Source organism: Actinia tenebrosa, unplaced genomic scaffold (genome assembly GCF_029948245.1).
Source record: "Actinia tenebrosa isolate PJP-AT-01 unplaced genomic scaffold, QUT_ActTen_1.0 PGA_scaffold15__27_contigs__length_11533743, whole genome shotgun sequence".
In the NCBI taxonomy this organism is placed as follows: domain Eukaryota; kingdom Metazoa; phylum Cnidaria; class Anthozoa; order Actiniaria; family Actiniidae; genus Actinia; species Actinia tenebrosa.
In genome coordinates this window covers 5,549,893-5,566,923 of record NW_028292575.1, presented here as the reverse complement: position 1 = coordinate 5,566,923, position 17,031 = coordinate 5,549,893, and the positions used below count along the sequence as shown (strand labels likewise).

The window sequence follows — 17,031 nt, the reverse complement described above, 5'->3', positions numbered from 1 at the left end:
ACCCAAAATGCTAATTCCCTCCCAGTGTAGTAGTGTTTCATGTATACATCAGATTCCTTGTTTTTGTTAGTTAATTCAATCGTATGTTGTTGGTTGTAAAGGTAAGTGATCTCAGCATTATATTTGCATTGTGTATTTCATCAGTCAACTTTCATAACAGTCTAGGATAGTTTTAATCAGTAGTTTTGCCCTGTTTTTACCCACCCATATGGTACACAAGGAGGTTCTTTTATATTTAGTACACCTAGTGGCCTGTGTTGTTTGTTATAGATCATAATAATTAGAATACATTTCCTCCTTTCTGAGAATTGAGAATTATTATATTACCAAAGTTAAAAACCAAAGTAAATAGATTTTCCATCTACCAAGATACAATTTTTTTAATAGAGTAAAGGAATATACTTTAAGCACCCTTATGATACACAATTGCAAATTTTAATTAATAGGCCTTGGAAAAATTCCTAAAGACAATATTGGGTTTTTTCATGTTATTTTTTTTGCTAATAGTTATTTTCCCCTCTCATTGCTTAATAAATATATACCCCATCTTCCAATTTTCAACTGTTTTGATACACTAAAAAACTAAATAATAGGATGGTTGTTAGGAGTATGATTGTATCCCACCCATAAAATGATTAAATCACTCTGGGTATACCTTCCTGGTAATTGGTTCATCATTAATTCCTTTTGTTGAACCAGTTTTCAATTCTAAACCTAGAACTGAAATGTTCCTTATAAGTGATATTGAGGGTGAGACTTTTGTTGTAAAAATATTTTGAAAATATAAGAAAAGAAGTTAGTTTATTAATTCCATTGTATGTATTTATTAAAATTAATGATAACCACTTTCAGGTTATGATTTTTCTATATGGCATTGAAACAATTCCTTCTGTCTAACACCATCAAGATGCAGAATAGCTAGGTTAAAGCTATAGTAGAATATTCCAGCACCCAACTTGTGATAAAAGATGATACGAAAAGGGCTGAAATGGTTTCACATTGAAAACTTCTTTAAAGTTTTATTATGAAAATTGGTAAACCCAAACCTAGCTTTTGAATCAACAAGATTGCCAGAATCAGGAAAAAATGTCACTATTAACATTTTCTGACATTTCAGATCTAGTATGTCACTCAAAAATAATTCAATAAAACAAACTTTAGATTTAAAAAAAAAAACAGAACAAAAAAGTCAGTTTTGAAATTTTGCAGAAAAATGTGAAGCCTATTCAGTGCAAACTAAAAGACAATCTTCCAATATCTTTGCCGAGTTTTTGGTAAATACCCTTTAACTAAAGACTTGAACTTGGGTAGGTCGAGGATCAGAGATACATAAAAATGATTTCCAAAGTAAAAGAAGATATTTATCCTTCGTATCACAACATTTCATCATTGACTAAAGCTTTTATCCTTAGTCTTGGCGCTCCTCTAAACAAGCTCTTCGAAACAGGTGTCTCCTCGTCCACGAATACGTTTTATCACGAAGAACTTTTTTTTTCAAGTACTAATAACTACATCTGAAGAATTCCAATGAAATAAATTTATGTTAAAATCTAATATAGATTACAATTGTCCCAGTTGAGCAAGCAATAGTTGATTGTACTATTAATATGTCTAACTTCGAATATTTTATTACGTTGAAAGGGAAAATCTAGCACGGCAGAGCTTCAAATTCAATGGCCATTTGCAGTTACTTACAACAGATATTAATGAGTAAAAATATCATAATTTTAAGCTTATCTCTGTTGATCTGACCTTATTTTTGACTAAAACGTAAACATGACCTACATCGATTTGTTTCTCAATTGTCGACTTTTGTACCAAAAAGTAATTTAGCGTATCTCGATAACCATCAGGTTGACCTCATTCTAAACATCACTGCCACCCTGTAAGTACTTTTTGAATTACACTATGACTGATCAATTAGATATTTTGGTTGCCACTAAGCTGTAAAAATTATTCAAAGTCGCAGGTTTTTGAGGCACGAATACTGCTAGAGCGTCCGCCATTTTGTTTTTGGGATTTTCGCGCATGCGCACGCGTTTTTAAGCCGTGTCCGGATAAAAGGGAAACTCAAACACCGCGTAAAAAAGAGACTGTTTCTTTATTATTTACTTGTTGTATTGTCGTTATCAGTTTATCAATTCATTTCTTTTTTCTTTTTGATCATTTCCCTTATTCACTCAATTTTGATGCTTCAGGGCAAAGCAGAATCTATGTACAAGGATATGGAGGACTGGCTGGGTGAGAGGTTTCTGCAGGAAGTAGAAAGGTAGGTCTAGTAGAAGATCTTTTTCCCTTTATTTTTTTAAAGTGTTTGGGCAAAAATAGACATTTTCGGTTTAGGAATAATTTTCTCTCATTTCAGACAACGTTTCATTCCCTTGAGTATACTTTCTTTGTCTACTGGTGACGATTGGGAAGAAACACCATTTTCGGTTTGGAAACAATTTTCTCCCATTTCAGACCACGTTTCATTCCCTTGAATATACTTTCTTTGTCTACTGGTGACGATTGGGAAGAAACACCATGGGAATCTTACGCAGAATATTATTCCTAAAACCACACTTGTTATGAAATGAGAAAGTATGGTGTAACTTCCCTCAACCCCCTCGGCCCCTTAACAAGCAAAGAACCTCAATCCTAAGTGGAAGTGAAACAAGGTTTGAAACGGGAATTTCCCACTTTACCATATCCCTATCCCTATCAGTACCTCAGACAGACAGACAGACACGGAAAGTAACCTTAATAATGAAACGGGACACTTCCCACTTCACCATATCCATATCCCTATCCCTATCCCTATCCCTATCCCAGACAGACAGACAGACAGACACGGAAAGCAACCTTAATAATTATTATTGCGATAATTTTTTCATTCTTTCAGCATCAAGGCAATGGCCGCAACAATTCGATTTGCCATCGAACAAGAAAACAAACTGCAAGAAGAGACGATTCTGGAGGACAAGGACTTCATAGTTGACCTTGTAAGATAAACTGCTCGATAACTTTGTTACCCGAATTTCCCGCTCGCTTGATTACCAACATATATACCTTCTGATCGTTTGATACCGTTTGATATCTTTTAGGACACCAAGACCTTCAAGACACCCACCCCTCCCCCTCCACCTGTACAGATAGAGCTCCCTACTAGCGACAGCTTCACTGTGTCCCAGATTCTCAACTTGTGCAATCAGGTGAGCATACCCTTACCATCGGTTCCAGAGGCTTTGTCGCTTCAGTGCTGCCTCAAAAAATACGACAGGGAAGTCAGGATGGCGTGGTGGTAAAGCGCTCGCCTCTCGCCTCTCGCCTCTCGCCTCTCGCCTCTCGCCTCTCGTCTCTCGTCTCTCGCCTCTGAGTTTCGGGGTTTGAATCCCATTCGCCCCATGTGAACTGAGTTGGTTGATTCTCTTTCTGACGCTGAGGGTTTTTCCGGTCCTCCGGTTTTTCCTCCATCCACTCAATTCAACCCTAACTAATTCAAACAGGTTAGATGTCATAGTCTAGACTTTTTGCTTTATATTCGGACTAGCTTTTTTTTCTTGTCATAGTTCATAGAGGCAGCGCCTTCTGGTGTCATATCCAATCGTGGCTTCTGTGATGTCATCATGGATCTAGCTAACCTAACGGTATAAAACCCTTAGGAATGTCCATTAAGTCTAACCGATCGGTCCGAACCGCCAGTTCTCAAATTGTATGCATCAGCTCTTAGAACTGGACCTATGCATCCCCAACCAGGTCTAAAACCTGACGCGTAGAACTGGCTTCTCGGACCGATCGGTTCGGCTTAATGGAAAGCACCCTTCGAAAATCAAAAACACACACCTCAGTCCCGAGTTGTTACTGATTATTCTACTTCTTTCAGTTTGGAACAGAATCTCTTCCTGATATATGGATGAACATTACTCAGCAACAGGTATAATTGAAAATAAATTTATGCCGAAAGAAAGGCAGAAACGATGGAAAGAGAGGGTGAAAAGGAAGGAAGGGGAAATAGAAAAACATCGTACTTCATATGTCCAGTTTTCCTCGTTCTCTAAACAATAAAATGAAGACAGAAACAAAACAACAACAACAACAACAACAACAAAATGAAAGAGAAAGAGAGTGTAAAAAGGAGGAAAGGGGAAAGAAAAACAATATTGTACTTCGTGCCCCAGTTTTCATTGCTTGCATTACACTAAGAGAAAGACAGAAACAAAGAAATGAAAGGGAGGGTTTAAAGGAGGGAAAGAAAGAAGGATTATTATTGACCCCCCGTTTTCCCTCCTTTTGTTTTAGCTTCAAGACATTTGCAGTCTACTCTCCCAAGACTCCGAGTTCATCGACTGGCGTAAATTCCTCTTAGCAGCGGCGCAGCCCTGGACTCCACCTTCTAAAATGGACCTACTCATGACTTTAGAGCGATTTCGAACTGTTGATCAGGGAGGTGTGGGACTGATCGACGAGGCTCAGTACGCAGAGGTTAGTGTATCGAGTTTCCCAGGGCTGGAACTTTGCCCCAGGCCGGTGCATTTTTGATGTGTTGTTAGGCAAAAAAAGCCTTAATAATTCTTACAGTAGAGTGCACGCACTAAATCCGTGAACATTAATTAGTACTAATTAGTACTATTTCATACAGAATCCTTTGTTTTCTATTGTTTATTTATCAACATTTAGTACTAAAAGTTAGTATTTGTTTCACGGGTTTAGTGCGTGCACTCTACTTCTCTACTCCAAGATGAGATGTATACACCTATTTCGATAAACGTTGTCATCGCCAAAGGCGATAGGCGATAGGCGATAGGTCATTCCGACATGGAAATGGTTTCGTTGAATACGATGAACATTGAATTAATTTGAACACTAAGGTCAATGTTCTTGACGAGAATAAGAAGCAGAAACACAAGTCATTCCAGCTATTCTTGGATCTTGCAATGACCTATCTCCTATGGCTTTTCACCTATCGCCTATTGCCTATCGCCTTTTGCGATGACATCGTTTATTGAAATAGGTGTATACTTAATAAGTTACGAAAGACCTAATATTATGAGGCCAAGATCATGGTTAAACTTTTGATGCAAATTGCAGCTTGAAGATGCTCATATGAGGTGCTCCAGCCATCAATAGTTGTCAAGTGATTGAAACATGTCGAATCTATCTACCCATAATCCTTGTCGATCTGTAGCTTTTCATGTGACTAACTTTATTAAAATAAGTATAAAAGGGCACCTACAAAGCATTTAGGGTAGCCTAATTTTTTGAACCAAATATAGTTATATTCCTAGTCATTTTATGCTACAGAAACCCAAAATATTTAATGGTGGTAATAATGAGCCCTTGTTGGCTCACTACTATAGGACAAACTATGGGATGGAGACACTAGATCTATTAATGTTGATGTGTATTTTGTTAGGTCGATATGTGGTTCTCAAAACTCATTTCTGATGAGGAACAACCGGAAGTACCTGAGCTTGTCACGGCCTACGACCGACTGGAGAAACTAAAAGAAGTGAGTGTGCAGGCCATGGTTGGTTTAACTAAATTACAACGTCATCAGTATTATCAATACCGTCATCATCATCATCATTATCATCATCAACATGTATCATCATCATCAGCAACTTCATTATCATTATAATCATCACCACCACAATCACCATCAATTATCATTATCATCATCGTCGTCATCATCATCATCATCATCGTCACCACCACCTCCGTTCTCACGACTCCCATCTTGCTTGCAGATATCATATTTATAAATGACACTAATATATATATATATATCTTGTCTATCCTTTAGGCTTTCTTTTATATATTCGCTAATCATAACCTACAGCCAGCTCCTCTGCTCGATTACGCCAATATGGTAAGAAATTAGTATCATCACTGTTCAAAAACGTTGGTCAAGGTTATGTTGAATGCTGCTTAATAAACTTGTGACCTTTTGCTGATGGTATTCACATCGCCCATGGTGCAATTCGGGCTTGGTATTTAACATGCAACATGCAACATGCAATAAACATGTAACATACAACATGCAAAATGCAACATACAACGTACAACAAGCAACATGCAACGAGCAACATGCAACAAGCAACATGCAACATACAACATGCAACAAGCAACAAGCAACATATAACATGCAACATGCAATATACAACATGCAACATACGTTATGCAACATATAACATAAAACATGCAACATACAACAAAACTTTCACCAACCTTTTTTGAAATAGTTACGCAAGGTCGCAAAGGGTTTTCTCCTCAGTGAGCTCGTTCCTTCTTCATATTCAAAACACTAATATCCTACGTTTGTTGAATTTCAGTTGATGTATTTCGCGGCTGATTCGGACCCAATGGAAGGATTTCTGCGTGCTCTGAGTATCAGTACAGGCCATCCCATGCCATCTTCTGACAGTCTGTCATCAATACCACTGGCTGAATCACAAGCCACTGAAATCCAAGTACCTTTGATACAGGTGTTCATTTAACAACCTTTAAAACGAGTGATGAATCTATGATATATTACTTTAGAGTGGAAAGTAAGCCGTTTCTGAGTTGGTGCACATGCGATATTATGGCGTAGCTTGGGCAAAAAAAATTAAATATTCGATAGCGATCAGAGGGCTCTCTTTTCCTTTCCCCCTTCATCGTTCTTGTCCCATCCTCCCCCACCTCACCATGAAGCATTTAGCTGGATATAAGGGTTCCCTAAATCGTCTACATCAGTCCTGACCTGATTTTTTGTTTCAGACGCCTGGTACCCCACCTCCTGAAATGGAGTCTCTTGTTCGCTTGGATGATCTTATAACGGTAATAGTAGTTCTTGTTGTCTTTTTTAACTATCTTAAAACAAATATTAGCCGGTTGTTGTTATCCCGGTAGCCTTCGAACGGCCCTCCCTTTTGGGCCAAACCCCGCGGACGGAGAGCCGCTATACGCTATTCGCAGGCTATTGTTATGCAACAAAATTTTAGGAATGATTTGTTTACAGGAATAATGCTTTTTGTATATGATCCTGCAAGTCTAGCATGTTTAGTTTAGTAACCGAGACTGTTTTGACTTGGAGATCTACTTGTAGTTTCCTGTTCTACATACCTCTTTCAAATTAACCTAAACATTCAAACCTAAGGTTGAACTTGACTAGATACGTGGTGTAAAAAGAATTTTAGATTAGATTACCTGGTTATAGAAGACACTCAACTTGTATAAACGTCTAAGACGAGTTTCAATCAAACGAGTGGCTCGACAGTAAGACCAGAGATCCCTTGCGTTCCATATTTTTACACTATCATCCCGGAGGTATCGCTAGCATTTTTATGATCATTGTCATCTTCATCACCCATGACAAATATTCCAAAATTATAAAATATTAACCCATTGGTTTCAATAGGACGCTTCCATGTTGGTGTCATTAGACTCCCACTACCAAGATGCTTCGCGAATTTTCTTTCTTATCAAATGGTATTTCCTCGTGAGAATAGTAAGACAATTGGTGCTAATTGACTGAATAAAAGAAAGTGGGCAAGGGATTCTGGTAGTGGTAGTAAATGACGTTATAATACAAGCGACCTATTCTTTGAATATTTGGAATAAACCGCAGAGATGAAACAAATGCGCGCGCAAGTATTACATTCGTTAAACCCTATTTTTTCTTTAGGTGTTACAGCATGGGCAGAGTAGACTAGGAGACACGCACCGCCTCAGTGTTACTTCAGATCCTGCTGACTCCTTCGCTAGGGTATGTATGCTACGTGATTTGGGTCGATTTCCATGAGATTGTTGTCAGGTCTCACAACACCCCAAAAACAGAGGTTAAATGATCATCGCCAGTAATAACTGTCATTCAAGACAAATTATCAATAATAATAATAATACAAACACCAGCAGATGGACCAAATCACAACACAACGCAACAACGTTGCCATTAGGAACAAACAACACAAACACCAACAACGATACAATGATTGTAAATATTCGTTACAATAGCCACAACAACACCACAACCATTAGAAGGGCACTTGGATGAAAACGCCCCAATTTTTGAAAGTCCGAATAATTAAAGTATTTGAGGATAATATGACTCAATTATGACTATGTAAGCATGATTAGTGAAAATTTTAGCCTCGGGGCCACTTGCGGTTGAGAAATTCTGGTTTAAAGGCGAAAAGAACAATAGGATTGAGTAAACGACGTAATTTACTCACAATTTAAATGATGAATAAAATTGATAATTTTTATCCGCCACTTTTGACTGTGAAGAAAATAAGTTGCTTGGCTACTATCTGGGCCATATAGATATAGATAAGTTTAAACAAGTTTCAAGTCATTTGCAATTTTCATCAATTTTCATCCAAGTGCCCCTTTAAAAACTATTAAAATTTATTATCATGGTTGTTTCAATAGTTATGTCATCATTTTTTTAGTCATATACATATACCACCCATCATTCGGGTGTCCAGTTTTTATTTATTTATTTATTTATTCATTCATTCATTCATTCATTTATTTATATTTGGTTCGTTCATTCATATCAGGAGCATTAGGATCATTCTGGAATTTATAGTATGATAGGATGCCATTTAGGGAGGGATTTTATTCGTGTGGATTTAGTTGTGCGGGCGTGCCTTCGTCTTCTTCTTTTTCTTTTTTTTCTTTTCTTTCTTTCTTTCTTTCTCTCTTTCTTTCTTTCTTTCTTTCTTTCTTTCTTTTAATCAAAATTAATTAATATTAATTCAATATGCAGCTTCTATAGTTTTTATAGTTTGTCAATAAAGTTTTCAATAGTTATGCCATCAATAAGTTAAATATTACAATCTCCAGGAACGACTAGCTGGGTTGTTCATCGAGCTTGGTGCTGATGATGAAGAAGAAGCTCTTCCATTCCACCTTCTCTACCAGCATCCCATCATGCAGGATTGCTTGCAAACCTGCATGTTATTCAAATCCGCGGTACGTTTGCTTGATTGTTGTCACTTAATCAGAGCTAAGAGACAGACCATTAGATAATTGAGGGAATGGTTGCGCAAAGCCCCCAAAACTGATTATCGAGCAAGCACTTCACCTACGAAAATAAATATCGCGCAACCTTTTACAATCAGTAAAGAAATATCGAGCACACACACAAAAAAAACTGCGAACAGAGGTTGTTACGAAAAGATAAATATCGTGGAACATGAATTTCTGCACCCCCACCCCTCCCCCCTCAATTATCTAAGAGCCCATCCCTAAAGAAAGATCATCATAACCACAGAGCTCGTAGAAGTCAACGGTTTCATCTTCAGGGTCTCTACGTCTGTTTCGACTTCTGTCAGTGTTCAGTTTAGCTTTAGTTTTTGTGCATGAGTTTCTGGCTCGGAACTGTAAACTTTTTACGTTTCGGGGTCGTCATTACACTATTATCAAGCTACTGACACAAAAATTCCCTGCTAGTGAAGCCTATTTTCTTTAGTATTTATTTGTCTCAAGAAGGAAGAGAAAGAGGAGAGCTTTTGCTCTCGGGGAAGCTAGGACCATAAGGAAACAAAGGCTAAGATATTTAAAAAAATATTATTCTAATCAGAGAAAATTATTTTTCCTCTGCTGCTCTAATGTTTGCTATCATTAATGCTCTCTTTATTTATAGGACCTAAAGAGTGCTTTCAAAGGGAACGGTAGCAGCAGCGATACTTTTGAGTAATTCTACTTACCACGTGGGTATTTTGAAGTAATGTTTGAAAAAAATGTCAGTATGAGTTCGATATTTGTATTTTCATTTTGTGCACAATTTTGAATGTAAATAAAAAGGCTTTTAGAATCTGTGGTAACCCCATTTTATGAATACTTGTAATACTGATTGAGTAGATTTACTCCGGAGTAAATACACGTAGGGCATATGCGTAGGGCGTAGAAGGAAAGATTTTTAACTCGTAGATACGCGAAGCGTAGAAACGAGTTATTATAAGGGGTCTAAAAAATCACTCACAAAGACGCTAGCGGATCGATATTTAAACGATTCCCAATGGTCTTACGTCATCAGCTTACGAACATTACGCGAAACATATTTTTGGACTTCATACAAACACGTACAAACTTCTTATCCAATAAAGGTTGACAAGATATTTTTATCAGAAGCTGGATTCCATTTTTAAATGTGGGATGATGTCTAGCACCAGGCCAGGCTAGCACTGAGCATGCTCACACTCGCACATAGCTTTACCTTCGGATAATCAAAAGAATCAAGGAAAGATCGATGCATGTTGCATCAGATTAAAAAAATAAAATTAGGCTCCTAAACTAGAGAAGAATACTATAAATGAACATAAGAGGCAAAAAGGTATTCAAGATCATTCTTCCGATTTACGTAGAATATATGGGTACTCCCATATATGGACTATACGGGGATGAGCTTCTTGTCATGAACAGGGTATGCAATTTCACTCAAGTTCCAAGTTCAAATTCCGGCTTATAGTCCAACGCACGTGCTATGTATCATCTTTCTTACACTCGCCTCCTGTGGATCGTCAAGTGAAGAGCAGCCATAATGCAGTGTTGTGATCTTCAAGATATTCTAAATCTTCAATCTTATCCTCTAAACAATCCTAACTCTACTCATTACAAAGATCTCATCCAGAGACTGCGAGCCGAGCTACAAGCTAATGGCATCGTCCTGTTGCCGAATTTTATGACTAAGACGGGAATAAATTCCACTCTACGAAGTCTGCAAGACAAGAAAATCGAGCCTTATCGAAAGGAGGTCACTCATAATGTTTACTTAGAGGACCACGTTCGCAAGAACGAAGAGGAATTTCCAAATCAAAATCACCCGAAAAGATTCCACGTTCGTAGCTGTAAAACATGCTACACTAACGATCAAATTGATTCCAAGTCTCCGATAAGTGTTCTCTTCTACGCCGACGAGATGACGGACTTCATTCGTGACGTTCTCGGTAAAGAGAAGCTTTATCGTACTGCTGATCCTCTAGGAGCTTTGAATGTACATATGTACAAGAAAGGGGACGAACTAGGCTGGCATTTCGACCGGGGAGAGTTTGCTGTTACTTTACTTCTTCAAGCTCCTGAATCTGGTGGCAAGTTTGAGTTCTATCCTGATTTAAGGTTAGTAACAAATAACCTGCCACTTGGTTAGTGCGTATGATGCAGGGGCGTAGCCAGGATTTTCCAAAAGAAGGGGGGGGGGGGGCAAATTCAAAAGTCCGCCATTTTGTTTGGGCCCCAAGAACGCCGAACCCAAAAAAGGGGAGTGGCATTTACGTTTTACGTTTAATTATGCAATTTTGTTTTGCTAATTTTTATAAAGCCGCCATTTTTCCCCACGAAGTGGGGAGGGGGGGCATGGTCCCCTTGGCCCCCCCTGTCTACGCCTTTGTGATGTTTGCTATGTTGTCTGGTTAGGGTTTTAGGCAAATTTTACTAACGATTTTTAGGGGTAAGTTTATTGTCTTGTATGATTGAATAATAAGAAAAATAGCACCCTTTGGCTCCTACAATTTTTTCAAGACCTGGAGTGGAATAAATCTGTTTTAAGTTCTGGGCATCCATTGATTCTATTCTTCAACTATCCAAAAATAATTCCAATCTAATATTTAACAATTATTCGCCGAAGGCGAAGTGAATATCGGGGAATATTTACCGACACGCGAGTATAAAATGCCTAAAATGCCTTCCATCTTCTTTTTTTTCTTTTTTTGAAAGAATCACCTGTGTATTTATACTAAACCTTTATAACAGAAGCGAGCAGAATTCAAACTACCCGAAGGTTCAAGAAATTCTTCTTGCTGCGAGAGAGGGTCAGGATGTCAGTAAACATGGCGTCCAAGTGGCTGATCAGTTGGAAGCTGGTACATTATCGATATTCTGCGGACACGACTCTTTGCACCGAGTGACAAAGATTGTTGGTCAAAAACCAAGATATCTAGCGGTTCTCTCGTACGAAAACGAACCAAATGTTCATCTGAATGAGTACACGAAAATGAAGTTTTTTGGACGTATTCAATGAGAAAGCTGTTCTCAGCTATTCAAATTTCAACTATGAACACAATCACAACCTGCAGCTATAATTACAATGAAGCGTAAAAACATATTTCGTGATTCTTAGGGTCTCTTTTTGCACTAATTTTGCCTCCTAACTCAGACCACAGGCAGCCCAATCTCTTGTTCTGTGGTGGTGTGGCCCATGCGAATATTAACGATAATATTTCATAGCATGTAAAATTAGTACATTAAGGAATAAAAATGAATTACCTTGATACCTTAAGTTGATGTCTGGCAGATTTTGAAGCCAGTTTCGGTGCGTTTTTACGAAGTCAGGGTAAGAAATATTATCTTAACCCTTCGCAAACAAAAAAAAAACAACAACAAACAAACAAACAAACAAACAGTTTCTTAACATCATAGCTATATTAGTTTATTAACTGCGGGTTTTCCTGATCAACACGACCAAAAAGCTTTTAGGCTGACAAGGAGGCAGGTTCAGGTTTTACCAACAGTTTTGATTTCGATAACGCGGTTGCCAGGATATTTTTTAGTTAAAACTGAGATACATGCGAGCAACAGAACTGATGTATACTCTTTCCTTTCCCTTTCCCCTTCCCCTTCCCCTCCCCTCCCCTCCTCGTCCCCAATCCCCACTCCTACCAAAAAAAACAGGCCGCTACACAGGCTAATGTAAGACTGAACAAAAGTGGAGATAGAGAGACGGGTAGCCCAACTATACCTATCGATGAAAATTGAATTTTAAAGTCTTCAACAACCGTGTTTAGAATAAATAAAGTATGTTATCAATTAGGAAGAATTTTGAAGTGTTTCTGAGCTGTTAAGCGGCTAGAAACCTGCTGAAGTAAACCCTGAACATATAGTTTATTCATTATTATTCATATTTTAAAATTTTTGACGATTTTGAACTGATTTTTGCGTGGTCTATACTAAAAAATCACAACTTATTTGTATATACACCCTATATATAGTTATAATCATTTAACGCAGAAAAATAGTATAAGGATTAAAGGCGGCCTCCAGGGCCGGGTTCAAAGCTGGTTTAGTGCTAATCCAGGATTAACTCTATAGGTCTTATTAAGAGTTAACCCAGGATTAGCACTAATCGGGCTTTGAACAACTGGGATAATGTATTATAGTTGGCAGCAACCGCCAAAAACCCAGAGGTCTGGCCTGAATGGAATGATTCAGAAATGATTTTGTTATTCTCTCAACAAAGAGTACGTATACAGTGAAAATAAAGAACTAATGGAATAACATAGATTGACAGATCGCTATTCTAATGTCTCATAAAAGAGAACCGTTTAAAAAACTGATTATTAGTTCTTAATACATTCCAATTCCTTTTCCCCCAATCGATGGTGTTCAAACGGCCGTTGCCAATCAGAATGCTGTATGTAACGTGACCCGCTCACGCTTTACAACGGCCGTTTGAACACCATCGATCACACGCTGTAGAAGAAATCAAATATTGGACTTTAAGCCAGGATTTTTCTGGAAATATTTGGCGTGGTGACATTCAGAATACATGTTGTGATAGAGAAATTATCGTTCCTTTGACATGTTGCATTGTTATTGCGGTTCAAGGGGAGAGAGAGAGATTTTTTTTTATTTTCTAGCGTGATGTAGTCGATATCGGGCGCTAAGTCTCCAGCCTTCCCATTATTTAGGTAGAGAAGGGCGAATTTTAAAAAAACGCACTAAACGGCCTCAAATCGCGCTGAAACTTCGCCAGAATACTGAACAAATTAAAAGCAACAACTGCAGCAAGTTTTGAGGCAAATTGTTGAGTGAAACATTTTATTTTCGTAACTTTATCATAACTCCCATACATTCCCTTATAAACCATACACAGGAACCTTGTTTGGGCTGCCTGTGAATAATGAAACTGTTTCGCGACGTCGTTTCGGATGGGATTTGTATTTTCTGCAGTCTTTGTATTTTTTTGATCCGAAGCTAACAACGTATCAAAGACTTTATTATATCAGTCCAGTCTCCAGTCTCAGCTACCTGTATGTTTTAATAATTGGCTAAAAAAATAGTAGTTTATTGACAAATGACCTAAAATTAGTAGTTACAGTAACAATTAACTGATATTTCATTATTCTGGTTAATATAATGGCCAACGCTCGTCAAATTATTCCAGTTAACTGACATTCAGACGAAAAATTAGTAGTATACCCCCATTGGCACCCTCTGTATTGTGTGATTTTGCGGCATAATTATGTACAGAATATGTGAAATCACGAAGATTACAAAGACGGGACGGTGCAGTAAGCTTTGGCTGTTGTATACACTTATTTCAATAAAGTTAGTCAACGAAAACCTAGAAAGCTGTGATCACTGAGAATCATGGGAAATATTACATATTCAACAAGTAAAGGTTTCGACACAAACTGCAGCAGTTGAGGATGCTCAGAGGAGGTGAACTTGTAACTGGTAGAAGATCTCAAGTCTATCAACAGTTATCAAGCGGTTAAAACATGTAAAATGTATCTATCCATAATCCTTGTCGGTCTTAGCTTTTTAGCCTTTCAGGTGACTAACTTTATTGAAATAAGTGTATATCACAGTGTGGGAGGACAATCACAACAGAGCCAGGCTCCAGCTAGGTAAACACCCAAATATTGAATTAGAATTTAGGAGTTGGTTTTTGTGGAGGGAGGGAATCGGAGAACCCAGAGAAAAATCGCGCCTCGAAGCAGAGGAGAGAACCAACAAAAAGATTCACTCACATACGACATAATAGAGCAGTTTTCGTATGACTGTGAAAGGCTCACGGCACGAACACGGTCGTTACACGGCAAAGGATATGCCAGACCAATCATATTGCTCGAGAGCTTACTCTACATCCAATCAAATACCCGGAACACGGCATAAACACGGCAACGTACAAGGTCACGGCACTCAGTATCAGACCAATCACATTGCACGAGAAAAAAGTCAGCCAATTAAAATACTAGAAAACATCACGCGCGGTCACAGCACGGCACGTTACGGCACTTAGCTTTTCACAGTCATGCGAAAACTGCTCTACGACATACGACATACGACATGAATCGAAAGATCAAAGACTAATTCGAAAAAAGTATTGCTTTTCGTGTTTATTATGCTCACATTTCACTAATTTACGGATATACTGTTTATCTTGGGCCTTGAGAAGTTCCTCTTTATTACTTATTATGATTACTATACTGTTGAACATTTGTTTAAATTTTTTATATTAATCTTTATTCAGTCTTGCTGAGAGTGCAGACATCGTTATCCTTAGCTGGATCCCATTTCGGCCGGTGAGCTTGATGATGGTGCGGGTGAGGATCACCCCGCGTAGTCAGAACTAGACAAAGAATTATAACAACACAGTAACAGTGAGAATAAACATCATTCATTATGCAGGATTTTTATTCATGGTATTTTATTAAAAAAGCCATATACACCTAAAAGGACACTTGTAAAAGATCAAGGACCATAGCATACCTATGACCTCCCAATGATATTAGATTTAGAGATCAAAATTAGAGAGTTTCGTATGGATTTCTGAGCTCTGGCTGAATGTGGTATGGTTTATATTAAAGCTACTACTAGTATAATTCTTAAGGGTCTTCGTTCAATAACGCGCGGAGAAATTCTTTATTGTGGGCACCTACCTGCGCACCTATACTGAGCAAATGTTTCGTGAACAAATAAATCGTCCATCTTTCGCGATCGGGGTACTGAGCGTTATCGTTAAACAAGGAAATGATTCCAAGGGCATGCATAATGTGGTTTTAAATGTGAAAAAGTCATGCCCAATCCGGATAGGTCATCAGAATCCCAAAATCAACAGAAACAAATTATTACATCATTAGAATTTAACAATTTGATTAAAATACGAGGCAGTAGCTTATTGGTAGTTAAACTCTTACCAGCAACACGCGTGTCCATGATGTTCGCATCTGAAAAGGTCGTTACAGCCGTGGTATCCATGGGGACACGGGTGAAATTTGTACCAACACATATTATATCCAGAGCAAGTACCTAGAAAGATTATATCGGTTTAGAACAACCATTCACTACTACTATCATCATTATCACCGCCAACACCATCACCATCATCATCATCTTCAGTCATTATTATTATTGTTATTATTATTATTATTATTATTACTATTATTTATTTTTATTTTTTTATAAAGATTTTTTAAAATATTCGTCTTAATAATATTCTAAAGTAATAATAATCTCATAAATATTCTTATTAATTAAATCAAAAATATATATCATTATGTATAGTCATTAGCAATCTCAGGGTCAGTCCAGCATTATTGGTGGTAGTAGTCAGCAGTAGCAGCAGCAGCAGCAGTAGCAGCAGCAGTAGTAGTAGTAGTAGTAGTAGTAGTAGTAGTAGTAGTAGTAGTAGTAGTAGTAGTAGTAGTAGTAGTAGTAGTAGTAGTAGTAGTATCTGATTCCAGATCATGCTCAATATATTTTGAATCTCAGAAAACCCCTGTTTCCAGTTCACGAAAGTTGACTGTCCCATACCCCATATAAAAACTACACAATAAAATTTAAAAACTACACAATTTGATAGGATAACTAGATTTACACGGAGTAGTCTTCATCCAGGCCCTTTGGAGATCGAATGCATTTGGAATATTTGCTCTTTTCGGTCTTTTTCCTCTCTTTCCAAAGCAAAAGGTTGTTCTTGAAAGTAAAGTTATATAGCACAAGTAAACTGCGTGACAAAACATCCTAACTATAGGCGAATGTATATGCCAACAGATAGTATGAGCTTATAAAATCAGCAAAAATACGCAGTTCTAAGTTTTAACAAATTCCTATGAATGATATACCAAAATGTTCAGGAAAGCCCGGGCTTTTCAAATCCCCTTCTGTTTTTTTGACAGGTTCTGTTTTATTTTAAGGAAAGACGATTTTCTAGCTTGACCCCGGTTATATCATGCATTTTCGCTTGTAAAATACGTCCAATAGCGTACATTCAACTCTTAAAGTACGGTGGGTTTTTTCAACAATCTAAACCATAAAACTTCTGTTTTTTGCCTAGATAGT

General features: G+C 37.7%; 2 protein-coding genes across 2 annotated transcripts in view; both read left to right on the top strand.

The window, feature by feature from the left end:
* Window positions 1–9,786, top strand: part of LOC116297120 (sperm flagella and cilia-associated protein 2) — a 33,834-nt gene extending 24,048 nt beyond the window's left edge. The window contains exons 47-59 of the mRNA XM_089030664.1: window positions 2,199–2,269; window positions 2,885–2,984; window positions 3,087–3,194; window positions 3,552–3,629; window positions 3,866–3,916; window positions 4,282–4,464; window positions 5,396–5,491; window positions 5,786–5,851; window positions 6,315–6,467; window positions 6,742–6,801; window positions 7,649–7,729; window positions 8,812–8,940; window positions 9,614–9,786. Coding sequence (XP_088886790.1) covers window positions 2,199–2,269; window positions 2,885–2,984; window positions 3,087–3,194; window positions 3,552–3,629; window positions 3,866–3,916; window positions 4,282–4,464; window positions 5,396–5,491; window positions 5,786–5,851; window positions 6,315–6,467; window positions 6,742–6,801; window positions 7,649–7,729; window positions 8,812–8,940; window positions 9,614–9,667 — 1,230 coding nt within the window. The 3' untranslated portion in view covers window positions 9,668–9,786. The remainder of the gene's footprint in view (window positions 1–2,198; window positions 2,270–2,884; window positions 2,985–3,086; window positions 3,195–3,551; window positions 3,630–3,865; window positions 3,917–4,281; window positions 4,465–5,395; window positions 5,492–5,785; window positions 5,852–6,314; window positions 6,468–6,741; window positions 6,802–7,648; window positions 7,730–8,811; window positions 8,941–9,613) is intronic.
* Window positions 9,787–10,455: 669 nt separating this feature from the next.
* Window positions 10,456–12,236, top strand: LOC116297130 (uncharacterized). Its single transcript, XM_031705293.2, has 2 exons — window positions 10,456–11,085; window positions 11,719–12,236. Exons 1-2 carry the CDS (start codon window positions 10,511–10,513, stop codon window positions 11,984–11,986), a joined length of 843 nt encoding a protein of 280 aa, XP_031561153.2. The 5' UTR covers window positions 10,456–10,510; the 3' UTR covers window positions 11,987–12,236.
* Window positions 12,237–17,031: the final 4,795 nt, after the last annotated feature.